The 26,502-nt window shown below is 52.8% G+C and overlaps 1 protein-coding gene and 1 non-coding gene across 2 annotated transcripts; both read right to left on the bottom strand.

Moving 5' to 3' along the window:
* Positions 1–8,428: 8,428 nt before the first annotated feature.
* On the bottom strand, positions 8,429–8,532 carry LOC118907503 (U6 spliceosomal RNA). Its single transcript, XR_005022825.1, has one exon. It is a non-coding gene; the product is annotated as a U6 spliceosomal RNA (small nuclear RNA).
* A 320-nt stretch (positions 8,533–8,852) lies between these two features.
* Positions 8,853–17,897, bottom strand: CCDC124 (coiled-coil domain containing 124). Its single transcript, XM_036876156.2, has 5 exons — positions 17,850–17,897; positions 13,359–13,528; positions 9,989–10,178; positions 9,380–9,494; positions 8,853–9,285 (listed from the first exon to the last, which is right to left on the bottom strand). Exons 2-5 carry the CDS (start codon positions 13,515–13,517, stop codon positions 9,078–9,080), a joined length of 672 nt encoding a protein of 223 aa, XP_036732051.1. The 5' UTR covers positions 13,518–13,528; positions 17,850–17,897; the 3' UTR covers positions 8,853–9,077.
* Between the last annotated feature and the right edge of the window lie 8,605 nt (positions 17,898–26,502).

Raw genomic sequence — 26,502 nt, 5'->3', positions numbered from 1 at the left:
TTTGCACATGCTATTCCCACTGCCTGGAATGCTGTTCTCCCAGCTCTCACCTGGCCAGCTCCTCCTCTTCCTTCAGGTCTTCCCTCATGGTCCCCTCCCTGGAGAGACCCCTCTGCCCACCCACAGGAGATCTCTACCTGTTCATTTTCTAATACTTCACTGTGCTTTATTTTCCTCTCTGTACATGTCACAAGGGCTGATATGGGCCTGCCTCAGTCCCTGCTGTAGCCCCAGTGCCCAGCTCAGGGCCTGGCACATGCTAACTGCTCGGTGTTTGTTGATGGACTAAATGATCCCCCTCCCCCATCTGGGACTGTTGCTTCTGTTCTCTCCAGACATGCATGGGCAGCTTTCCTTTTAACCTGGAATGTCAGGCAATGTTCGCAGGGGAAAGAAGGAGCTAAGGATCTTTCACCCTAAGAGCTGCCTGCCTCCAGGGACTGAGGCCACACTATCCACGTAGTGGAGACTGAGATTCAATCTGGTTCAACTCTCCCCATCTGGCTATGTGACACTTCACCCAGCCTCTCTGAGCAGGTTCCCCACCACCAGTGATTAGAGAAAGTGAAACAGTGGTTCTCTGGTGGGGAGGAGGGCATTCTAGAAAGCACAGGCACTATTATTGTATTTGTATTATTACAAAGACTGGCATTTCTTCTTAAGTCACCGGTTTTTCTATCCAACGCCTGGGTCATCCCCCCTCCCAAAGGTGGCCTGAGTCTGGGATTCACTCACGCTTGGATGCAGGGGTCTCCCTGATGAGCCACCACCAAAGGGCCTGTCCCCTTCAGTCCTGCTGAGTTACCATTTAGCTGGCAGGTGGCTGTGGCTGCCTTTCTTTTCCCTTCAACCAGGAAGGACCAGACATGGGGTGTGGGGTGGAAGCATGACCTCAGAAAGGTGGGGCACAGACAGCTCCCAGGCTGCAATAGTTTTCAGAGCAGATCTGTACATCCTCCGGCACTCCCCCTTTCATTCTGACTAGCTGGGTTACCTTGTAAGTTTTAAGGAAACTTAAGATCAGAGGCATTAAGATCCAGTGGGGCCCAGTTCCCTCCCTGGGGCTCCCTGGTGAGCCCCTGCTGACACCTGCTCCCCATACAAGGCCCCCTCCCTGGAGGTCATACCTCCTTCCACTGAACACTGCAAACTGAAGGCTCTGCCTTTCCCTGTGCTGTTCCCTGTCCTCCCCCCTCGTGCCCCACCCCCAGTTCCTTCTCTGCAGGGGAGATCTGAGTAGGCGAGGTTGTATGGAGGACGGAAGAGTCAGGGGTCCCTGGCTCACCTAGCTCCCTTGGTACCCACTTTCTGTACAGGACTCTCCAGAGTCCTGGTAAGAGCAGAGTACCCGGGTCTTGCCCTGGCGGAGGCAGCTGAAGGGGATGCAGAGCAACCCCGTGTTACGGAGGGGTAGGGGGCATGGCCAGACCCCAGAATGGGGCTGAAGGGGAAACACAGTTGGCTGTGGCCATCACGGCTGCCCTTTCTCTCACCGCAGACCTGAGTGGGCCCATGTCCACCTGGACAATCAGACACTGCCTGTTTCAGGCAGGGGGACCCTGGAGCCGACCCTGGTCCTGGGAGGGCAGGGGGATTGTCCAAGGTCACCCAGAAAGCCTCTATGGGCTTTAAAAGCCCCACCTCCCAATTTCCTTCCAGGGAGGCTAGGGAGGGGGGACTAGGAGGGGCAAGAGACCTGGGAACCCTAGAGGCAGCCAGGTGGGGGTTTCCCTCCAGCAGAGCAGAGAGGCTTAGAGAGGGTGAGGAACCCACCAACCTCTCAGCTCCAGGAGCCCTCCCTCAAACAGGGCCCTCGGACCCATCCTCACAATTGAATGCAGGGAGCAGAGCACCCAAGAGTTGTCACCACCAGGCGTTAGTGAACTGGCCGCAGACCCAGCTCTGCCGTCCCCAGCTGGGTGACCTTGGGTAAATGCTATAAGCCTCTCTGGGCTTCACCCCCTCTTCCGGGTGGGGGGGGGAGGGAATAAGCTTAGGAAGAGAGCAGAGCTTGAGCTCCCGTACACAGTAGGCTGGCAGGTGCGGGGTTCCCTTGCACTCTACAGCAGGTCCAGCCAAGGGAATCCCCACTTAACACTGGGAGAGACAGAAAGGACTGGGGCGTGTACGGGGATTCCGGCGGGGGAACTGGAGGAAAGGGGGAGGGGGCGATGGGGCCGGTCCTTCCCTCTCCCCGCCCCAGGACAGCGCGGGAGGTATCTTCACTCTCCCCTCTGTGTGGGGATGTCTCTATTCCAAATTCCAGGAGCGGGAGCTCCTCCTCACAGGGTCATGGGGTGGGGTGAGGGGGCGTCTGGAGCTGACTCCGGGCTTGGTGTTGGGGGACAGTCGAAGGGATTTCCCTCCCTCTCGCACTCCCCTTTTGAATCCCGCTAGCCGGCCAACCCTGACCGATACGCCGCCACCGAGGAAAAAGAGCGAGCCGGTGGGACCTCCACCCTGCAAACTGTCCCCCCACCCCACCCCCCAACTACTGCCTACTCACCGGCCAGAGACCGCCGCAGCAGCTGGCGCCCTAGCGCCCGCCCCGAGCGCAGAGACAAGTGCACAGCCGGCGGGGCAAGGGCGTGTGAGCGGGAGGGCGCGCGCGCGCCGCCGCAGAGCTGACCCCCTCCCCGCCGACCTGGGCCCCGCCCCGCCCCCTGGTGGGGAGGGGGCGCCCACCAGGCGGAGGGGGGAGGGAGGCAGCCTGCGGCGGCGACGGCACGCGCGACCCCCTCCCCCGCAAGCTTCCTTAGGAAGGGGGTTGCGGGGAGGGAATCCCTCGCTGGGCCCCGAGCAAGACCCCTCCCCCCTGGGGCGTGACTGCGAATTGCAAGAGCGCTCCGAACGCTGGGAAGGCCTCCCCTGCCCGCGCTGCCCCCAACCCCCACCCCGGCGCTCATTTGACAAACGGGGAAACTGAGACCCAGAGAGGGGGGGAGCCCCTGGCCAGGGCCCAACGCCCCAGCAACACAGAATAAGGCTACCCCCTCACTCAGGGTGAGTCTCCCTCCGGGAAAGAAAGCAACTAAGCCCCCCATCCTGAGAGGACTCTGGGACCTGGAAGGTCCGTGGGGTGGGGTTACCCAGAGGCTTCGGGCAGCTAGTGACGTTGCTCTGGCTGGAAGGTCCCAGTGAGGGAGGAGGACCCCCGGTAGCCAGAAAACTTCTCTGTGTCACTGTTGGGCCTTGACATCCCCCCTCTCCCTGCACGATTTAGGGACCCTGATGAATGTGAGTGACAGAGGCCCGGGCAACGGGATTCTGAAGGTCACTCTGCCAAATCAGGACAACGCGGCTCCGGATCTAGGTCACTGGGGCTGGGGGAGCCCAAGGCTCAGCCCCTCTGGTGACCTTGGCCCTGCCTAGGCCCGTCTCTGAGCCTCAGTTTCTCTCTTGGGACTGGACAGCGCCCACCTCCGGGGGACCTCCAGCTCTCAGGAGTCTATGGGGCAGCGGGCTACGGTTTGCTGTTCTTCTGCAGCAAGCCCTCGCTCCCCGCCGCCCTGGAAACGGGGCGCCCTCTCCGACCACCGTGTTCGTCCTTGCCGCCCCCTGCCCCGCGCGCCTCTGAACCCCCACCCACCTGCCTTGGCCTGGGTGAGGGGAGTTTCCTCGGGAGCCAGGAGGCTTCTCCGAGCCTCCATCCTTTTTTTTGTTTTGTTTTTCTCCCCACCTCTTTTCTTCCATTCATTCTAAAAATAGTTCTCCCCCTCGCCGGGAGCTCCTGAAAGGTAACGCGCTCCCGGGCGGGGTCCTGAGGCCGGGATTCCGCGGTGCGGGCGGGGCTGGGGGACGCGGACTGAAGGGACGGCGTGGGGGTGGGAGGCGACGGGGAGCGCATCCCGCCACCCCGCTGTGTGTGTGAGCCGCCCTCACAGGGGGCCGCCAGCACCACCGTGACCGTGTGTGGAGAGAACAAAGCGGGGGTGGTGTGCCGCCGCCGGGGTCTGCGTTCTGGAGGCAGAGAGGGGACCCACCCATGGGGGGAGTGCCTTGGTGTGACACAGCCAAGGAGTTGGGAGCCAAGGAGTTGGGAGCCAGCCTGACAGGGCATGCGTCATGGGAGGGTGGCAGTGTCCCCTGACCTTGAAACCCCACACTGCCCTGTAGAACCGCCAGGATGCCCCTCCCAGTCCCGAAGTTCATATTGTCCCCACTGACTCTCCACAGTCCTTTTTGACGCACCCACAGAATTCTGTCCTCACCCATGTCCTTGTCCCTGCATAACCATCACCCTCCCCCTTGAACCAAGAGAAGAACCCTGACTTGCCACCTCCTCCATGCCCTGCAGGGTCTGCCTCCCACTCCCCTTGGTCCCAGCCCTTCCACTGTCTCCCTGGACAGCCCAATCCACCCCACTAGCTTCAGGGCCTTTACATCGCTATTCCTTTGCCAGGATAGCCCTTTCTTGGCTCTCCTTCTGCCAATGTCACCTTCTGCCTAAAGTCATCACTTCTCTGGGCACGTTACCTTGCTTTACTGTCCCCAACCCCAGGCATGATCTGTTCATACACCTTCTGCCTCCCCCAGGAGGAATGTAGGTACAACCTGGGCCTAGTCACGAGAGGAGTGGGCCAACTCTGACTCTGACCCAGCATCATCCCAGGAGCTGCCCAGCTCGAAATAAAGGGATGGCACCACCCTCTGCCTAGTTAGCCACCCTGGAAAGCATGCCTGGGACATGGCACAAAAGATCCAGGACCTGCTTCTGCAGGGGCATAGCCTGAACAGTGAAACTAAAAACACAGCGGGGCGCTCAAATGCTCCCCTGCCGGGGACCACTTAGGCCATTTCTAGAAAAACATGCTCTTGGGAAAAATGATCCACGTGGACCAAGTTCCATGCCTGCTGAGCAGAAGCCAGGCCAGAGGCTCAAATGTTCCAGGGTCCCAATGGCAAATAAGCATGAAGAGCAAAGAGGAGAAGTGGTGCGGAAGTTGGAGGTGCTGGGGGCAGCCTGGGGTTGCCTACCCTGCCCTGTCCTGTTACTAGCTTTTCCATAATGTTTTATTATCTTACATTTTTTGAAACCAAAGGGGAGGACAAAAGGAAAATTGTTTTGTTGGAGGGTACAAAGGCTGGAGAGGGTTGGAAAAATGCAGATGTCTGTATTGAGAAATGAACACTCCCTCCATACTTGCCTCCATTAAATTACCCTCAAGTGTTTCTTGAAGCACTTACTATGTGCTATGTGCCAAGACTGAGGGGGAGCCCAGCCAGTGGGGTTCCCTGGGTCACAAGCCCAGAGTAGGGGGCCCTTGGAGGTTCCCAGAGGTGACTGTGCAGCTAGGATGTGCAGAGAACATGTCACCTAAGCAGGTCCACCGTATGGCAGAGGGTTTGGGGGGAGACCCTCAAACCTGGGTGTTGAGAGAAGGCACCAGAGGTGCCTGTGGGTGCCACTCCTTTGTGCATTTCACTGCCTGACCAGGACTCGATCTCTAGCTGGTGTTCAAGGCCAGGTGGATGGGAAGAAGACATGGTGTGTGCGCGGACACCTAGCATGCAGAGCTGTGCGGAACCAGGCAGATGAAAGGCAAAGGCGTCTTCCTCGGGGTCCCCGTGGCTTTCAGAAAGCTTCAATGGACAGGTGATGTCCGGTAGGGGGAAAAGAGAGTGACTGACCAAAAATAGGGCTGCCAGATAAAATAAGGGGCACAGAAGGAGGCATAGTTACTATAATAAAAATTATTCGTTGTCTATCCGAAAGTCAAGTTTAACTGGGTGTCCTGTGCTTTATTTCCTCTTAATCTGAAAACCCTTGGCCCGGATATGGGTTGGGGGTGTATGTCCTGTGGGTGTAGGTCCTCTTCCCAATGTCCCTTCCCGTCCCTCCCCCAGTGTCCCCTAAGGCTTCTCTGTCCCCCTCACTGTCCACGTCCCTTAGTTCCTCCCACTTCCTTTGTTGTCCCCCTTCCTCTACATTCTCCCTCACCCGTCCTCCGTCCCCTCCCTCTCCCGCATCCCCGTCCCCGCGCCGCATCCCTTCGGCCCTCTCCTTTCCTCCACAGCCTTTCTGTGCTCACCTCTTCCCCCAGCGCCCACCCGCTCCTCTCCTCCCCGCACCCGCCCCACTAATCCCCGGGGAGCACGAGGGGAACCCCGACCACAGGCGCGCAGCTCCACGCAAGCGCAGGGCTGCCCGCCCGGCTTCCCCAAGACCGCCGCCGCCGTCCCCTCACTGCAGCCCGCGCGCCTGGTTGCCAAGGCGACGGCAATAACCTGAGTAGAAACCTGGGAAAGACCCCACTCTCGCTCCCTCCTCCGCCACCTCCTCAACAAACCCCGCTCCGGTTTGAGCCGGTTTCCACGCCCCGCCCCCAGTGCGCACTGCGGCGGGTGAGGATTCCCTGGCCCACGGGGGAGGGGGTCGGGCGGGGGTCGACGCATGCGCGCTGGGTACGGCTTTCCCTTGCCCGACTCCCGCGCGACGGGAAAGCCCTGGCGCGTGAAGCGGTACCCCCGCGCAGGCGCAGAGCGCGCCCAGCGCCGCCCAGCCCCTCCTGGTCGTCCTGGCAACGCACGCGGGGAGGGCGGAGAGCTCTTGGAATTCCCGTCTCACGCCCCCGCCCGCGCACTGCGGCGGAGCCGGGGATTCCCTGCTGCCTATGCGCACGCGCGGGCCTGGGATTCCGCGGGGGCGGGGCCGGGGAGAGAGAGGACTTTTCTGCAGAAAGGAGCAGGAGATATTACCGTCGCCTCTTTTTTAAGACTGAAAGTGCCCTCTCAGCTCCTATCTTAAGTTTGATCTTCATTCTCTGCTCCACCGGCCGTTCCCCTACTATTCCCCTGCAGATCTTGCCACGCGCAGCTGCGATACCCTTTCCTGCTCTGCTAACACCCCGGCCATGGCTCCCATCGCCCTGGCGTGAAGTCCTATTCCTTACTTAGCCTTGTATCCGAGGCCCTGAAGGCCCAGCTGGCTTCTTCGCCTGGGTCGGTCACTACTGGTTCCTGATCATCCCTAATCCCGAGCCACAAGACCCCAACGTGGCCATGCAGGAGGTTCCTTTGCCAAGCACCACTTCAGGATATGCCCTTCCCAAGCACCATCTTTTGATTCTTGAGATAGCCTAGATACCATTTTTAGTCCCATTTTACATAGGAGGAAACTGAGGCCCCGAACCATTGAAGCCCTGGCCTAAGGTCTTAGAGCTAAGAGAAAGAGGCCTTCATTTGTGGGGCTCCTCCACCCATTATCTGACATCTTTGGCCCTGATTCCCAGCCCAGCCACCACCCCTGGTGGCTTCCCCCCAGCTTCAGGCTCTTAGCACTGGCAGCTAACTTGGTTTTCCCATACCTTCTGGGGCCATCCTCAGGGCTCAGTGAAATGGTACTACCATGTGCTAGACCAGGGTCAGCAACTAATGGATGCTTCTCACAGTTGGTAAAGTCTCCCCACTCCCTCGTGGCGACTCTGTTCCTTGGTGGCCCCTGAAGGGCTCCTTCCCTCCATCTCACTTCCCTACCCACCATGGGGTCTTCCTGGATTCCTCACAGGCCCTTTAGTCCTTGTCTCAGGGTTGGCCCCTGGGAGGGGGTCCCCAAACTAAGCCAGCATTCAATATATGTTGGTTTTTATGACAGTTACCATTGTTTCAGGCAATCTCCATAGTGTACTTTCAGCTGTACCCAATTATTAATGGCACCCCTCCCTTGAACAGGAGAGTTGTAAGCTCTAGGCCTTTGTATGCATGGTTCCTTTGGCCTTTTCTGTCTCTTGTCTGTGTGGAGACCTCCTATGCTTTCAAGGCCCTCCCTCCATGAAGCCTTCTACCTCCCTATCTCTGGGCAGAAGCTGGCTCCCTGTGGCCCAGCCCAAACCCCACCCAGTTGGGGATACCTGTGAGGATCTGAGAGGAGTGTTCTTGGCAGATAGAACTAATGGGGCATAGACCCTGATGGGAAACAAGCCTGCTGTGTTGGGAAGGTTGACAGCAAGGAAGTGGGTGGGGTTAGAGCTGAGAGGGGAGTGGAGCTGATGGAAAATGGGGACCTGAGGCTGCAGGGGCAGCCTTGTCGGCACAGGGAGGGTGCCACTTAAGTGGGAGCCATAGCAGTGACCCATTAAATGCTTGGACCCTGACCCGACTCCCATGTGAGCCCATCTCCCAGCTGCCCTCGCTGTGTTGACTCCTCAAGGCCAAACTCTAGGAAGACAGAACCAATTCCAGATCTCACCCAGCCCTTCCCAGACAGGCAGCTGCCGATGGCATGCTCACTTCCACCTGGATCCACCTGCCTGCTCCAGCCTTCAGGCCTTTGCCTGCCCAGTGCCCTGCCTCTCCAATGGAATCTAACTCATCTCCCACTAAGCCTGCCCAGGACTTAGAGCCGATGCTTCCCATGCTGGAATAACAGAGCAGCCAGCATTTCCTGACCCCAAGTACAGTTTGTGACCTAGCTGCTGACTTTTTTTTTTTTAATATGGAACGCTTCACAAATTTGCGTGTCATCCTTGTGCAAGAGCCATGCTAATCTCTGTATTGTTCCAGTTTTAGTATATGTGCTACCGAAGCGAGCAGTAGCTGCTGACTCTTAACTAGAACTTCGTCTCCAACTCTCCTCTGGTTTCGTCCCTCAAGTGCTGTGTGACTTCTATTCAGTGCCTCAACCTCTCTGAGCCATCTCTTTGCAGTGCCCAGTCAGGCTTTGGGGATGGTGGTAACAGGTCCGTCACTGGACAAGCGGCCCAGCTAGGAGGGGACACTGTAGGATTGCTGCAACAGGAGCTCTGCTGGGGGTCCTTGTCTTCTCCCGCTGTGGTCCCCGCCTTCCCCCACGCTCCAACCCTCCTTTCCCCGCCACCCACCCAGCTAACCACGCAGACTTCAAGCGCGTACAGTCAACTTCACTGACGGCCTTTATTGTGCACTTGGCCCCCGGGCTCTGTGAGCACAGGAAGGGGCGGGGTGGGTGTCACTCTCAGCAACGACCCTCCAACAGGGAGTGTGGCCGGTGATGCCACGTGGCTCTCGGGCCTCTCCGCAACCCTCAGAGCTGCCCTAGCGGGAGGGCGAGCGAGATCACGCCCCCGACTGCACGCGGGGCGGCTCTTCCAGTCCCAGGCTCACTTTGGGGCGTTGAAGGGCATGGCCCGCTGGTTCATGGGGTTGTCCGGTGAGCGCAGCCACTCCTTCTTGAGCATCTGCTTCAGCTGTGACAGCCGCATGTTGGGGTTTTCTTGTTTGAGCCGCGGCAGCTGCGCTTCCTCGAAAGCCGTGAAGGCCGCCCGCATGCGGCGCTCAGGGTGCCGGTCCGCTGCCTCCTCCGCCAGGCTGCAGAGAGACCTCGGCGTCACGGGAATAGGGGCCCGGACCCGCCCTCCAAGGGCCAGGCCCCGCCCCCAAGGCTGAGACCTCGCCCCGCCACCTGAGCACCGCGATGGCGTCCTCGACGGTGCGCGCCTCCACGCTGCCCTCCTCCGGCACGCGCCGGTTCACGTTCTCCTCCAGCGGCACTTCCAGGTGGCTCTTGGCTTTCTCGGCTGGGGGCGGGGGGCCGGGTGAGGGTAACAGAGGCCGGGATAAGCTGAAACGCAGCGCTCCAGGGAGATGAGAGACGGTGGGGGGAAAAGCCAGGGGTGAGGGGCGGGCGGGCGGAGCAGAATCACGGCGGGGAGGACGGAAACGCTGAGCTGGAAGCCCTCCCAGGACCCACCTACCCAGTCGACACCGTACTTCTAAAATCCCTGCATCTATCTGGTCACCTGGCTACTGTCTCCTCAGCCTCAGATCACCCCATTTACGCCCTGGGGGTCCCGGGGAGCACAAGCCGCCGTCGGGGTCAGAAGTGCACGCGCCTGTGTGCCTGTGCCGTCTGTGCTCTGAGCCAAGACAACGCCCCCTCACCCTGGTTCACCAGGCAGAGCCCAGGCAACTTTTCTGGGGGTGGGGGGCTCCGCATCTTGCCCAGGGGTCAGCCCGGCTGCCTATCCTTTAGTGGGTAAACAGGCAGCTCCAGAGAGGGCCGCGGCCGCACCTGGGTCCGGGACTTCCTTGTGCTGATGGTCTCGGCGGAGTGTCTCCTCAATCTGGGCGCGGGTGACCTTGCTGGGTGCAGCCACCCGAGGGACCTTGCCGCCCTTGATCTTCGAGTCCTCCTCCTCCAGCAGGCGCTGCGTCTCCTTCTTGCGTTCCAGCTGCTCCAGGCGCCGCTTCTCCTTCTCTTCCTGGGATGATAGGGCGGTCGGGAGTGAACCTCGCCCCAAAAGCATGGGGTTTGGGATCAAGGCCCTGCTGTGTGCTAGGCACCATGTTGGACACAGTGGGAGCACAATGGACCTACTCCGGGGGCTCCCATCCTACATAACTGTGGGAACTGCAGGGAACCTGGGCCAAGGAAGTGGGTGGGTGGCTCTCCAAGGAAAAGTGAAAGCTGGGCTGGAGGACCAACCAGCCAGGAGGAGAGCTAGGAGAGGAGAGTCCTTAGTGGAGGTAATGCATGTGCAGAGGCCCTGAGGCAGGAACTACCTACCATAAGGAGCAGCACAGAGGCTGGAGAAGGGAGGAGGTGTAGGGAGGGCAGATGGAGGGCCACGGGAGGGTCAAAGGTATGGCGGCGGGGTTGTGTTGGAATCCAAAGGCAACAAGAGCTACCCCACTTAAAAGGCTGGTGCAGGGATTCTGCCCTTATAGGCCAGGGGACCTTGAGGGAGGCACTGAGTGTCCCCAACCAAGCATCACAGGCTGGGACACCCCACGTTGCTCTCCAAAGAGGCCCTGATGCCAGCTGGATGAGGGGACATCTGGCTGACAGGACCTGTCATTGGCCATTACCCCTCCACTGCGGCAGGGGCAGAGCAGGTTCTGATTCATTTCTTGAGCAGTGCAGCCATAGGCTTGGAATATTCTGCTGCCTCTCAGCCCCCCACAAGGCCCTGCGCAGCAAGCACTCCTGCCTGCTCACCCACTGCTTCCAACCCCGTCATCTGCCTCCCACAGCTTGGGAATGGTACGGCTCCTGCAGGGCCTGCCAGGACACTCCAGTAGTGGGACAATGTCCCTGAGGACACCCACTGGGCCTCTGGGTGAGGAGGGATGTTAAAGCTCAGGAGTTTATATGCAGCTGCTGGGTTCCTGCTTTCTGTGCTCAGGCACCTCGGGCAGAGCTATTGTGCTCTAAGCCTCAGTTGCCCTGCTGGTCAGAGGAAATACCCTCCCAAGGCTCTCTGACCCCTGCATGGTGCTCCTTCACCAGCCCGCATTCACTCTGCCCCAGCACAGCCTTGCCCCAGGGCCTTTCCACTAGCTGTTCACTCCTAAAGCTCTTGTCGCCATGTCTTCCCCTGGTTAACTGGCTCTTCCTGAGCTCCTGGCTCCCTATCCACCCCTCCACCACATGGCTCTCTCTGCAAATCTCTGCTTCTAGTCTCCTGATTATCTGTTTCATCCTGGAGGCAGAAGGCAGTCCCCAGTCTGGATTTTGAATGGCTGCCTCTGGCCCCAGGCCCAGCTCATAGTAGATGCTTAGTAAAAATGCGCTGAATGTATGAATTCCAGAGGGCTCCAATAACTCAAGAAGAACACACAGCAGGTGGCTGTTAACCTCTAGGGATAGGACTGAGCATGAGCATTTATACTTTGACCTTTGACGTTCAACAAGTGCTTGAAAAAGTCACTTGCTGTTTTTTAAAAAGGGCAATTAGCAGTTGACAGCATCTGGTAATGGGTGAAGGATGTGTCTACTTGGCAGAATATTCCAGAGTCATGAGCCTCATAACTAATAGACATAGAACCCAGATGGTTGGGAACTCACTGCTGACTCAGTTAACATGGAACAAGTAGAGACAAAATGCCAGCCTCCAGATAAGGTGATGAATTATGGTCCAGCCCAAGATTGGTGCCTGGTGGCTGGGAGAAATCTGGCTGTGGTACCCCACTTAACTGAGAACAAGGGCTTTGTTTAGGGTGTGGTATTGGGTGAGAAAAGCCTTTGGTGTTATGTGGCAGAGGGAGATGTATTGTTTTTTTTAGTGTTTTGGAGCAAGCATAGATTTGCTTTTTTCCTGGAAACAGTATCTTTTTAAAGTAGCTGTCACCTAAGGAGAAAAAGGTGTGCCCACAGACTGGGTCCTACATGCCCACAGTGGGAGGAGGGAGACAAACCAGCCAGAAAGCCAGACAAAGGTGAAGAACCATCAGCACCTTCATGTAAAATATTCAGGAAGGGGATTTGCCTGGGAGGGGCATCAGGGCTGGGAATGTTCTGGAGAACAGAGGTTTGCAAACTGCAGCCCTCTACAGTTTTGGCAAGGTTTTAGCCCATTTGCGTACGCACTGAGGCATGGATGCTGGGCTTCCTGCCTTCTCTGTACTTTAATTTCCCCATCTGGAGGATGTGGATGACCCCAAGGCTCAAGATGCCAGCCTGAGTTGGACCCTTGGTGCCAGGGTCCTGGGCTGGGCTGCAGATCTGGGGCTGTGGGAAAGTCTCCAGCTTGTCTGCCTGTATAACGGATCTCTGGCAGACACTGTTTTTCCCTTGGGGTTTTTAACTTTCCTATATTGTCAAAATGATGGTTAAAAAGAAAACTGAAAGACCTCCACAGGTCGGAATGCAGCATGGGTGGACGCGGGGCGGGGACAAGTGTCATTCAATATTACAATTAAAAGCAAGGCAGGATTCAGTCCTGGAGAGAAAGATTTTGGGGAAAACACAGGAGTGCTAGGAGCCCCACAGAGTGGGAATGCAGGGATGGCAGGTCGCCTCAGCTATTTTCTGTCACCGTTATCAGTCCGGGTAGGCACCACTGACCAGGAGCAAAGGCTGAAATGGGTCTCTGGCGCCACCTACTGGACCAAGCTGGTCAGCATCACCCCGAAAATCACTCCCAGATACCAATTAAGCACCCACAGTGTGTCTGGCACGGGGACCCATCGTGGGAGAGAAGACCATCCCTGTCCTCTTCCATCGTTTAATAAACACCTGGAAAAGGCTGCGGGCCCCGGCTGCTCGTCCCAGCCTTCTCACTACTGACATTCTTTGTTGCAGGGCATCCAGTGCATGGAAGGATATTGAGCAGCATGCCTGGCCTCCATCCACTAGATGTCAGTAGTACCCTGCACTGCTGGTTATGACGACCAAAAATGCCTCCAGATGTTGCCGTGTCTCCTGGGTAAAAATTGCCAGGGTGGCCCAACCCTGGCATTTCACAAGGGTAGAAACAAGCCCATGGCGGGTGGTGGCTGTCTCGCCAATCCTAAACGTGCCAAGTCCTGGCTACCCCAGGCCTTTTGCACAAGCCCTTGCTGCTGCCTCTGCCTCTTTCCTTGCCCTTCAGGCCAAAGGCCCAGGAACCCCTGCCACACACCACCCTGCCACACACCACACTTCTGTGTGGACCACCCACCTTGCGCTGCTCCTTCCTCATGACGTGTTTGTCCTCGTCCTTCCAGTAGGCATCCTCCAGCTCCTTCTGCTTCCTGGCATCAGCTGCTGCCTTGGCTTCAGCCCTCCGGGCCCTGGCCGCTGCGGACTTGGTGTTCTCGCCCTGGAACTTCTTGGGCATCCCTCAGCAGGCTGTGGGAGGGCAGGGGCCAGTGAGCAGGGGGCACCCACTATCCACAGCCCCAAACTCAGACCAGTGCAGCCAGCACCCCCTTGAGGCCTTAATGGCCTTGGTCTGGAGAACAAGGGCTTTGGACTTTGTGATCTTTTTTCTCATTACCTCTAATTCTAGAACATTCCCATCACCCCAAAAGAAGACCCCATCCCCATTAAGTACTCACTCCCCCACCCTCGGCCCTGGCACCAACTCATCTGCTTTCTGTCTCTATGGATTTCCCTGTTCTGGACGTTTCGTATACATGGGATCGTATACACATGGCCTTTTGTGTCTGGTTTCCTTCACTGCACAGGAGGTTTTTGTGGTCCAGCCCCATGGTAGCACGTGTCAGTGCTTCCTTACTTTTTATGCCCACATAATACTCCATTGCGTGGATGAATCATGTTTTATCCATCCATCCATTCACTGATGGACAATTGGGTTGTTTCCACTTTTTGGATCTTATTAGTCATGCTGCTACAGACCCCTGTGGGCCAGTCTGTGTGAGGCCCCTTCTACTCTGCCACCTGGGAGGCTTCAGTCCCTGGGCCCCTAGCCCTGAGGCCAAGTCCTCCCCACCCTGGAACCACCATGAACTGTCCCTAATGACCCAGCCGTGGCTCCCACAGCTAGGACGTGTGACAGCAACAGTGAAGCTGGTGTCCTGCAGGTACCTCGTCTCGAGTCCCATGCTGGCTGCTGGGGAAATGACGATACACACAAATGGCAGGTGCCACTCTCCCCAAGCCCAGCCCTCCACCAACTCAATAGATGTCCCCAAAGCCTTAAACACAGGGACTGTCCTTATTCCCACTCTGAGGCGGGGAAGCCAAGGGACATGATCAGGTCACACGGGCCTATCAGGTGAGGAAAGGAAGACTGTGTAGCCCGGGGCATTTGCCTTTGGTTCTCTGGGCCTGTTTTCCTCATCTGGGAAATGGGCTGATGCTCCTCACTCCTGGGTTGTCCTCTTCCCCCCTGAACATCTCCACTCAGCCTCCTGCCGAACCTTGGAGGAACAGGCCCAGCTCCCAAGAATGAAGGGGGAAGAACGTGGATGCCATTCTGACTCGGGACCACCAGGCAACTCCTCACACCATTCTCCTAGTTGTGTGACTTGTGGGTGGCAGAGCTCCCATCCCAGAGTCCCACTGGAAACTAATATCAGCTGTTTGCAGCGTTGTACACACTGGGCTGAGTGCTGTACATGTGGTGTCTGTGAGTTCTTATAGCCCTGGTAGGTAGCAGCCAAGCTGAGACCAGAAGGGATGGGCTGGAGGTGGCCCTGTGAGGTTGGGGTGGGTGAGACTTCCAGGCAGAGGGTACATAATGTGCAAAGGCCCTGCGGCAGGAATGAGGCCATGCATTACAAGAAGTGCGGCAGCCGCTGAGGCTGTTGTGGGTGAGTGATGGGGAGGTAGGGGTCAAGGACTTTATTTTGTGGGTACCAGGGAACTGTTAGGCAGCTTTGAACAGGGCATGGACACATTCTGATGTAGGTGGTTCCAAAGTCCCCTCTGGCTCTAGTGTGAGTGGGTGAGGGGCTGAGGGTGGCCACGAAACACTGAGAGAATGACAATGGGCAGAATGGGTTTGGATTCAAATGGAGCTGGGTAATAATAATGATAGTGATACTAACTGAAACGCCATGCACTGGGCCAGGTGTATTTCATTCCCTGGCAGCAGCAAAGGCTGGCACTTATCTCCCCATTTTACAGTTGAGGAGTCTGTGGCTTTGAGACGGGTTCATGGAGGAGCCCAGATTCCAACCATGGCCCAGACCATCGCGATGACTGTGCTCCTAACCACCGCCCCTCCCCACCCAGGTCCTGGCTGGTGGGACATCAACGCAGATCAGGACTGAGGCCACCAGAGCCCCTTGCTTGACACAGAGGGGTGGCCCCTCGCCCAGGCAATCCAAGCTGAGACCAAGGAGAGGGCCCTGTGGGGCGGAGCAGGGAAAAATGGGAATCAGTGGCCCAGGAGACTCGGAGCTGAGTCAAGGCTCTGCAATCCTGGCTGAAATGCTCCCCTCGGGCCTCAGTTTCATCTGAGACGTGAGGTTGATTCTAATCTAGCCCCCACCCCAACCCTGGCCCCTGGACAGGATGCAAGAGCCGCCACCAGGGGGCTAGATATGCCAGCCCGAGCCCACATTTCTCCCAGCTGCCCCTCAGGCCCCCAAATCAAATATTCATTACTGAGTGTCTGTAGTGTACCCAACAGAAAACCTCTCCTGGACTTCCCAGGAGGGTGCCAAGTAATAGGAGTCACTGTCCAGATTATAGATGAGGGAACTTCCCATGCACCTCTCCCTCCACCTCCTCACTCAGCAGCAGGGGAACTTTCTTCAAACATACCTAACAGCTTCCCACCTCAGGGCCCCTGCACATGCTGTGGCCTCCACCTAGCTGCTCTTTAGTCCTCTTTGTACCAGTTAACTGCTATTTAGACATCAGAGCCTATTTCAGGTGTTGCTGCCTCCAGGAAGTCTTCCTGGAGAGCCCTGACTCTCAGACCATAAACTTCTCTCTGAGGCACTTGTCTGGGTTGAGATCTTATATTTGTTTAACATGATTATTTGACAACCGTCCATCTTCCCCACCAGGTTGGGAGTAATGTGAGGGTGGGACTGCTGTATCCCCAATGGCCTGCACAATAGGAACTCAGTAAATGTTTGGAGCAAATGAACAAACAAGTCTCTATTTCTAACGTTCCCTAAATATTTACTTCACACTCTGTGTTAGTATACACTCAGCTTCTCACTGTTCTTCCCACTCACCTCTCTCTCCAGCCTTTGAGCCTTTACTCTTGTTGTGTACACCTTCCCATCCCCCCTCCTTCTGTGAAAACCCTGCCCACTCACAGGGATTCTGCTCCAGTATCCCCTCCCACACCACACCGCTCAAGATCAACTCCATCACGAAGCCCGACAGGGCTTTTTTGATCCCCATCTGTAGGCCAGGACTGAATGATTCTGTCCCTCCAAAATTCCTATGTTGAAGTCTTAACCCTCAATAACACTGTATTTGGAGACAAGGCTGGTATGAAGGTGATAAAGGTTAAATGAGGTCCTAAGGGTGGGGACCTAGTCTAACAGGGCTGCTGCCCCTCTAAGAGCAAGAGACAACAAAGCTTGCTGTTTGCACCGTGTGAGGACACTGTGAGAAGGTGGCCCCTGCAAGTCAGGAAGAGCCTGCACCAGGAACTAAACTGGCCAACACTTTGATCTTGGACTTCCCAGCCTCCAGATCTCTGAGCAAATAAGTTTCTGTTGTAAGCCACCCATCTTGTGGTGTTTTGTTACGGCAGCCCAGACTGACTAATACAGACAGCTTTTCTTCTCTGCGTGGTCAACACTCACTCACACACACACTTTGTCATTGAGTAAACATCCACTGAGCACCTAGTATGTGTGGGACACTGGGGAAAGAGGCAGCACTGAGGGGCCTTCCAGGCTGCCTGGGAGACAGACAATAAGAGTGACAATGTGCAATCAGAGATGTGATAGGGACATACAGGGCGCTGCAGAAGCCTGGAGGGGGCTTCTGACCCAGCCTGGGAGTGGAGAGTGTCAAAGGGTTTCCTGGAGGAGTCATCGAAGGAAAGGCCTAAAGGGGTGGGAGTCCTTAGCCCCAAGGAGTGTGAGGGAGGCAGGCTGGGAAGAGGGGATTTGTATTCCAGGGTGATGGGAAGGTGCGCAGGGTGTTAAAAGCAATTAGTGCAGATCTAGGGGTTTAGAGCCCTCAGGGGTTGTGAGGTGAGCTCCAGGGGTGAGACAGAAGCAGGGAGCTCAGGAAGGGGTCCGGGGAGTGGCTCTGGCTGGGCAAGGAGCACACTTAGGAGGGAATCCAGACCCAAGTGGCCGACTGGATGTGAAAGTAAAAGAACAGAAAAGGGAAGCTCAATGCCGCCTCCTCCAAGAAGCCCTCCTGCTATCCTCCCCCCACACGTCGTCCCTTTCCTCAACCCTGATCCCACAATAAGAGGCCGGGGGACATCTTTACCCGGCTCCATCATCCCCAAGCCTGGAAGCTGCTCAGTGGGAGGGCCTGAGCTGGGTGGCCTCGAACACGATGCTGTCCCCCTGGGTCTCAGTCGACTGCTCCGGGAAATGGGCACTGCCCCTGCAGGAGCCGCCTTCACTGGGCGCCAGAAGGGACCCCGTCTCTGAGCACCCCTAACTCTAGCTCTCCCGGCGGGGTGGTCCCAGGACGAGCCACCCCGCTGGGCCCACCCGCGCCTCGCGCCCCGCGCCCCGCGCCCGAGCTCCGCCAGCGCCACTGCCGCTCCTACCTCCTTTCCCCAGCGCCGGCCCGGTGGCGCATCCGTGACGTCACTGATAGGCCTGCGCGCCGAGCTCCCGGAGGTGCGCATTGATTACGTCTCATCAGCGTCGCCATGTTGGTAAAGAGAATGTAGCCCTGGACTCCATCCCAAACCAGGTCATCGGCCATTTCTGTTTCTTTTCAGGAAATAGGTATTCTATAAACTCTCATTCCTTGTGCTCACTTCGGATTTTGGACAGGTCGGAGTTGACAGTAGAAACTACATCTAGAAAATTGCCTTTACCAAGAAGGCCGCTGCCCAGTGAAATATGGCGGCCCCGACTTCCGCCTGTTCTGGTGACGTCATCCAGGTGGTGCCTGGCCGCCAGGGCGCACCAGAGCCCGCGGTTTACGCGTGGTTTGTAGACTGGCTTCGCCTGGAGGTGGAAGCTCTGCGCTGTACAGGGTTTATCTGAGTCCACATTGTCAGCCTTCCCCACCCGATAAACTGGGGCGTGAGGGCATGAGAATAGGGCAGAGAAATGAACACACTCCGCGCCGTCCAGGTGGGGAAACTGAAGTTCAGAGAGACAAGGAATTGATTTGGCCAAAATGTGACCATAAGGGGCTCAAATTCCTCACCAGTTCTGTCTCCTGGATCACTACACCCCCACCCCACCAGACACACACCTTGTTTTGTAATTTTAGTCAACAATTAGGTTCGGAGGCTGGGTTCGGGCAATTTGTCCCAGGCACCTATACTTGAGATTTTTCACCACTAAGCCTCGGGGTCCTCATCTGTAAAAATGGTAGTGATGCTGGGGTTCTTGTTCACGAAGCCGAAGAATGAGTTCACAAACACTCAAGGTAGGAGAGCAAGGTACGGGCTTTTATTTAGAGATAAAGTGAAAGGACAGAGCTTCCGGCTCACACCAGGAGGGGACAAAAATGTCTGTAGTGGTGTGTTGTCTAGGGGGTTTTACAGGCAGTTGAAGATTTTTCGAGAACATGAAAAAAGCTTAGGGGTGTGGACTTATTAAGTGGTCCTAGGATATTTACAAGTAACTTGACACAAGTAACCTCCTACTCTGATGATTTCTCCCGGAGGTACCAGCATCTTGGTCTGGGGGCATTTGAAACAGGGCCACCTGCTCAGCCTGACCCCTGGGTGGGCTGAGGCCTTGTTTGCTAAAGAGTAGTTAAGTGCAATCTTATCTTTAAGGTGGAATCCTTGCTTTTTGTGTTATGGCTGGGCTTGCATGCTCAATTAGTTTGCCCAGTTTGCAAAATCACTTCATCAGATCTGAAGGAGGAAAGACAGCACAGAGGCCTGGGCCTTTTAGTGTGCTAAAGTGGATCTTAGACATGATTATAAATGATTAGCATAAAATAAACATGTGCTATTCTTCTTTGTCTGGGGTACACCGACTGATCTCACTGAAGAGTGACTCTAGAGCTGAATGTTTAACACAGAGTTTTAGTAGGGGGGTTTCCTTGCATGTAGTTACACTGCTCTGACTGCAAATATCCTGCCTTGCTTTTTCCAGAGGCCCTCACCCTACTCTGACTACACCCACGGTCCCTGTCTCAGTAGTTCTGAGGATGGTTGCACTGGGCCTGACTGTGGGGAGAGAAGTAGGGCATGGCTTTGGGACTGCAAAGTCCATTCTCTTGAGTGCCTGCTCCAGTGACACTGCTGGGACCCAAGTCAGACATGTATACCTCCCCTGACTTAGAGCCTCCCGTGGGTTCTCGCTGCCCTGCAAGGCTCCTTCCACCGCCCCATCTCCCCTCCCTCCCTTTCCCCTTCCTCCTTCAGCTCCCAGCCATACTAGCGTCTTTCTTCCAAGTTGCCAGGCACAGTCCTGCCTCAAGGGGTTTGCCCATACTGAACTCTCTGTCGCCATCTTTTCCCATGGTCAGGTCCTTCACATCCTTCAGGCCTCAGCCCAAATATCCTTTCCTGAGAAAGTCCTCTCTGATCTCTCCACGTGGTTGGTGCGCCATCACAAGACCTCTTTTTTATTTCCCTCGTAACATCAACTTGCTTTATCCATGTGTTGACCTGTTTTGTGTTCTGTCTCCCGTGGCTGTGATGCCTGGAGGATGGAGCCTGTGCACCTGGAAGGGTGTTTGTCACCCAGAAGAGGGGCTCCACATGAACATGTATTGCTCAATAAGGGGGTGTGTTTGGAGGTGTCAACGGCAACATGCACCATCTAGTTAACCTTCCACTGTTAAAGAGCCAGGTGTAAAAAAAATAAAATAGAAAAAATTTAAAGGGCCAGGCTTGTGACACCTTCCTGGGGACAGGGAGCCTCTTACCTCATATTGACATAACTCAGGAGTGCAGGTCAAGTGAATCGTTCCAGAACAAGCTAAGCCTTCAAGGGGACTTCCACTCCCTCCAGGCACATACGCTGCAGGGTGCGGCTGCGGCAAGTCCTGAGGACTCTTGGTTTCTACTGTTTTGACATCCTAGAACCTCTTAGATGCTCTAATTTTCAAATAAGTATCGAGGGTCTACTTTGGGCCTGTGCTGGGAGCACAGTGGTGAATGAGACAGACATGGTCCTTGGTCTTCTGGGACTCACAATCCGGAAGTTACATAAAAAATTATGATCCTAACCAGGGCTAGAATATATGCCCCAAGCTGAGAATGGATTGTGGATGTTGGTGGGCTGGGTGACCAAAGAGGCCTTCTCCGAGAAGCTGACATTTAGGTGGAGTTGGAAGAAGAATGGGAGGGAAGTGCATTCTAGGCAGAGGGAACAACATGCTCAGAAGCTGGGTGGTGAGTGCAGAGTGAGAAGAAACCAGGTCCTGACTGTGGTCAGCTGGGAGTTGGCCTGGTGTCCACAGCTGAGCTGTGGCATTCTCCTGCTGAACCTAATTTCACAGAACCTCATATTAGACAAGGCCAGGATGGAGTGAGATGAAAACAAGACCCCTCCATTTTGACCACAGACAAAAACTAGGGCATTGCCCATGTCACGAAAACGGCCAGACCTCCCTGTCTGCCTGCCGACTGATGTGAGGGATGACGGCCTTTCTCCTCTGCACTTGTAAATACAGCCTTGGCCTCACTGGGTTCCCCCACCCTGACTCCTAGGTTCAAAATGTTCAAATACCTTGAGAATTGCCCTGCTCTTTGCACCCAGCCAAAGCAAGCACCACTTCCTTGAGCCCTCCTTAAGTCATTTAACATAAGTCCTAGTTTTATAACAAGCCTCTCCTAACACTGTCTTCTGGAGATTCTCCATGGAGCCCCATTGCAAGAGCCAATACACGCAATTTTGTCTGACCACAGGTATGTTCCTGGTGGTGGTTAGCTGTAGGGCGTCAACAGGCATGGAGGTCCTGCCTTGATTCCACGAAGACCCTTATGTCGCCAACCAGGATTCTGCAAGGGCCCTTGAGAAATACCCTTCCTTGCCTTTTCCAGCTTTGGGGGGCCCCAGACATTCCTCAGCTTGTGGATGCATCCCCCCTAATCTCTCCCTCCTTCTTGTGTCTACTTTCTCTTCTGTCTCTTCCAAAGATACTTGACACTGGAAGTAGGGCCCGCCTGACATGCAGGATAAGCTCATCTTGAGATCTTTACCTTAACTGCATCTGCAAAAACGCTATTTCCAAATAAGGTCATGGTCAGAGGTTCCAGGGCCCAGGAGACAAACATAATTTGGGGGGACCACCATTTGCCTCACTCCAAGTGCCTTGAGTGTTGTGTGTCCTTAAGGGGATGTCTGTAGAGAGAGGACAGGCCTGACTCGATAAGTAACTCTTCAGTCAGTGCTGGTGTGGAGGTGTTCCAAATATCTCAGCTTAGCATCCTTTGGACAACTTTGCACCAGTTTGGGATCTTAAAAGGAAAAGAGAAAAAAGAGAAGAGAAACCCTTATAAGGGCATGTTCTCTGATCCTTTTTCTCTCTCTGTCTCTCAGAAATGCTTTTTTAGCTCCATCTGCCTGCAGCCAGGGGTGCTTCTGGCCCCTGGTGACTTTTGACTAGTCTTTAGCAAAGTCCTGGAGACTCAGACTTGCACAGACACCATCCCAATAGTCATTGCCATTCTCACGGGACCTTGATCAAAATGTATGCTTCTTCTGAACCAGATGCCTGCATCTTTTGTGTTTCTGTCAGGTGAACTTATACACAGCCTCTCCCTGCTGGTATTGTCCTGGTAGGGACAATTTGAAATGCAGTCTGGAATTGCAGTGGCGACTGTGGGGCCTTTCCTTGGACAGGGGTCTTAGAAAACAAAGGAAAAAAAGCTGTCACAAGGAGGTCACCTGTCGTGCCCTGCTACATAGAGAGACCATTTTGCCTAACATAAGAGACACCCTTCCTTTGTTTCAGCCTTTGGGGGTGTCTGTAATAAGTGCTTCCTGCAATCTTGCGGCTTGATGAGGTTGTCAAGGGCCTAAGTTAATGTTAAAAACCAATGTGATGACTCTCTCCATTTTGTGTGGGTATGTGTATGTCCAATGGGTTTTCCTACACCAAAATTTCTCCCCTCTCCTTGTAAAAGAATCCTAATGATCCTTTGATCATGGGATGTCATGTCTAAAGCCCACTCTGCTTTTTTTCTGTCCCTTACCCTTTTCTCCTCACCTGGAAAATTTTAAAGATAATTTAAAGGAAAAGCATTGTCTTACTGTGCATGTCCTTGGAGTGTTATTCTAGCTAATGGGACAAAATAGCTAAACCTGGGACACAAAAACTTGTACATGCATATTTATAACAACACTGTCCACAGTCATTAAAAAGTGAAAGCAACCCGAATGCCCATCAATGGATGAGTGGATAAATGAGATGTGGTCCTTCCACACAATGGAATATTACTCAGCCACCAAAAAGGAATGAAGCCCTGACACACACTACAATGTGGATGAACCTCAAAACCATGATGTTGAGTGAAAGAAGCCAGACAAAAAAGGCCACATAGTATTTTATTCCATTTATATGGAATCATCCAGAACAGGCACATCCATAGAGACAGAAAGCAGATTGGTGGTTGCTAGGGGCTGGGGAGGGGAGATGGCGGGGGTGGGGGTGACTGCTCATGGGGTTGGGGATCTCCTTTTGGAGTCATGGGCATGTTCTGGAACTAGACAGATTACACATTGTGAATATACTAAATTATACTGAATTGTTCACTGTGTACGAACAAACTGTATGGTATGCAAATTATATCTCAATAAAGCTGTTACATATAAAAACATCTAAAAAAGATAAAAGCATTCATTTGTGCATCTTTTGCTTTTAAAAATTTGAACTTGGGGAAGTGTATTTAAATAATTGCCTTGTTGCTACTGTTGCAAGATAAAAGAGCTTTTAGAATAATTAAGGAGCTTTACATTTTCATTTCCCAAATAAAATTGCCATCACAATATTTCAGTTTGTACAAGAGGAAGGTTAAGTTTTTCATCATGTAAGCAACCTAAATTTCCACTATTGTTTTGATGAGTTTAGTAAGTCATTGACATTTCCGTAACTTATTTTAAAACTATGAATGTGGAATTATATTCAACAAAGTGAAAAGGAAATAGGTTTATTTTTATGTTTATTTTGTTTTTAATTGTGGTTACAGCATACAACAGTCAATTGGCCACCTTAAACATTTTTAAGTGTACATACAGTAGAACAGATTTCTTTCAGAAAGGTTGAATTTGATGGTATTTGAGTCCATGCCGGTGCCACAAATTACATACATAATGCCACAAATTACAAGGACTTTGTGTGTTTGCTGAAAATGTAATTTCCAGACCTATAAGAAAATGTTAGGTAACTGAGTTAATTAATGAATAATGTTTGGATGCCTGGACAATTTCTGTGGTAGGCAGAATGGCACCCCCAAAGATGTCCTCACCCTGGATCCTGGATCCTAATAACTTATGGTGTATGAGAAAAAGGATTTTGCAGATAAAATTAAGATTAAGGACTTGATTAAAATAGAGAGATGATCCTGGCTGGTCATGGTGGGCCCGGTCTAATCACACACGCCTTTAAATGCAGACGACTGTCTCCAACTGCAGGCAGAAGAGAGATGAGCAAAGTGAGGACCCCCACATTGCCGGGTGTGAAGATGGAGGGGGCTGGAGACCCCCCTCCCTCCGTGCAACTAGATCCTTCCAGCAACAGAATGATCCAGAAAGCACATTCTTCCTCAGAGCCTCCAGCAAGGGAGGTAGCCGGGCCACACCTTGACTTTGGCTTCATGAGACCCTGAGCAAAGAACCCGGTGAACTATGCTGTGCCCAGATCCTCGACCCACAGAAACTGAGATAAGAAATGGGTGTGGTTTTCAGCCTCTAAGTTTGTGGTCATTTGCCATGGTAGCAATTGAAAAGGAATTCACTTTCTAAGAAAGAAAGCGATATGAAATGCTGGTTGTTAAACATAATTGTAATCTGCTCTTATTTTTTGCAATGTCTTTCATTAACAGGATATGCAAATACCATTATATATATGTAAAATGTATGTGTCTATGTAGATGTAAAATTTATTTTACCACTCAAATTTATTAAAATTAATGTTCATGGGGAAGACAGCTAAATAGTTCTTATTTTCATGACCTCTACTTTTCTCTCAAGACAGGAAAAAAAAGAAGAAAAATTGGTTACTGGGTTAGAGATGATAATTTAGATAAATGGTTGGATATATAACAATTATATAATATATATATTATATAATAATATAACAATTTCAGGCAAATAAGAGTATATTTTATTAAATAAAATTATTACAGTATAATGATTCGTTATACTATTAATATATTACTTTATTATAAATAAAAAATTTTATTATATTATTTTTATATGCAAGATAAAGGGTATGATTGTGTTTGTTTACTATGAAAGTTATTAAGTTTCTCAAGATGGCAGATTCTATATGATACACATGGTTTTATTCCATGCAATGATAAATTAATTTCTATCTTTATATTTAAAGCTACTATTAGAAGTGTTATATTTATTATACATTTGAATATTCACATACCCCTGTGTGCCTAAATACACACATGTAAAGATCTATTAAATCCTTCACTGCAAATTGTTACAAGAATAATGTACACACTGAGTAAAATTAGAATTTTGGTCGTTTTTTCCCCCTTTAAAATGGCTGCTACTTCATACAGGCATTGCTTTTTTTGTCCTCCAAATATTGTTAACTCTTACGCTTTTTGACATATTCCCAAATTGTTTTTTGAAGCATCCTTACTTTTGAAAAGCATTCAGTTCCTAATAACCAGGGTTGTTTATTGCTGTGTAACTATTTCTTTTCTTTATGACTTAAATAATTTCTCTAACAACCCATCCATCGTAATTCTACCTTTCCCAACTGCCGGTTCCAAACTCAGAATAACACAACCCTGAAGGTGTCTTTTGTGCCTTAACTCCCACCGGGTGTCCTGAAATTGCTATTAGGTAACACAGACATCGACTCGTTCACCTATAAAAGCACAGACAAATAGGAACGATCGGGTTTGTCACAAATGCTCCAACTTTTCATGAATTCCAAACTATTATGAGAACTTTTTCTCTTACCAAATTTAGGATTAAAAGACAAAAAATGATGACACGTCAAAAGAAGAGCCCCTATTCCTAGGTTGGTTGTATTTAAGTAAAACATGCTCATAGCAATACCTTTCAGTGACTGTATACTTTTTAAGTCAAAGGAAACATGGTTTTTCTGAAGTGCAAAGACGGTACAAAAAGCAGTTGCACAATGTGTTTCCTGGATTCCAGATCCACAACTTCTTTTCCTGGTTGTTCAGTGAAATGGCTGGAGAAGCACCAGAGCTATTGGCTCAGTAACACAGGAATCACCCAGCACCACTGTTTTTATCAATCTTTCATCAGGTGTAGGAGCCAAGAGCTGTTGCCTTGAGTAGGAGCTGGGGAAGCGACGAGAGAGCCTGTGGGAGCTTCCAGGATTGAGTTCTGGGGTCTCCAAATTCCTGGACCCCAGGCTCGCAGACCCCACACTTCGCAGCTCTGAGGACATAGTCCTGCTTCTCCTTACAGGTGTTATTCTCCATCCTTACAGCACACTAAACCCAGCCACCCTCCTTCTCTCTGCAAAGAAGGAAAGCCCACAATTGCCTCCCTCTATTAAAGAATTATCCCGACTCAGGAAGCCCTCCACAGATGCACCGTCCAGGAGAAATTAATACAAGGCAAGCCACAGGTGCAATATGAAACTTCTTAGGATCCTCCTTTAAAAATAAAAACAGTAGTCAATAACAACCTCTGTCAGTGTTGACAAATCATAAATAACTACATATGTTGGGGTGAGCATTTAATGATGTCGATAACTGTTGAATCACTGTGATGTATACTTGAAATCAATATAATATTGTCTATCAACTACACTTTTTTATTGTATGTCAATAAAAAAAAGTAAAAACAGGTGGCATGCATTTCATAATACAACAGATCCAGAATATTATCATGTTAACAACTAAGAGACTTCTAAAATGAAACTTAGTAAAGATCTCAGAACACCCACACCCCCCAGCCATCTTCCAGGTTTAAACTGTTGCCAAATAAGATCAAACGCGTTTGGATCCCCAAGTTATCTCATTATGAGGGTTAATCTTAAAAAGGAAATTGTCAGTTATTTTAGCAAAAATGGGTTTATCCAGGAATAGTGAAGAATTGCAGTTCAGGACATGC

Source organism: Manis pentadactyla, chromosome 12, assembly GCF_030020395.1.
Source record: "Manis pentadactyla isolate mManPen7 chromosome 12, mManPen7.hap1, whole genome shotgun sequence".
NCBI classification, from domain to species: Eukaryota; Metazoa; Chordata; class Mammalia; order Pholidota; family Manidae; genus Manis; species Manis pentadactyla.
The sequence above is the reverse complement of the archived record's forward strand: the minus strand, read 5'-3'. Positions and strand labels throughout refer to the sequence as shown.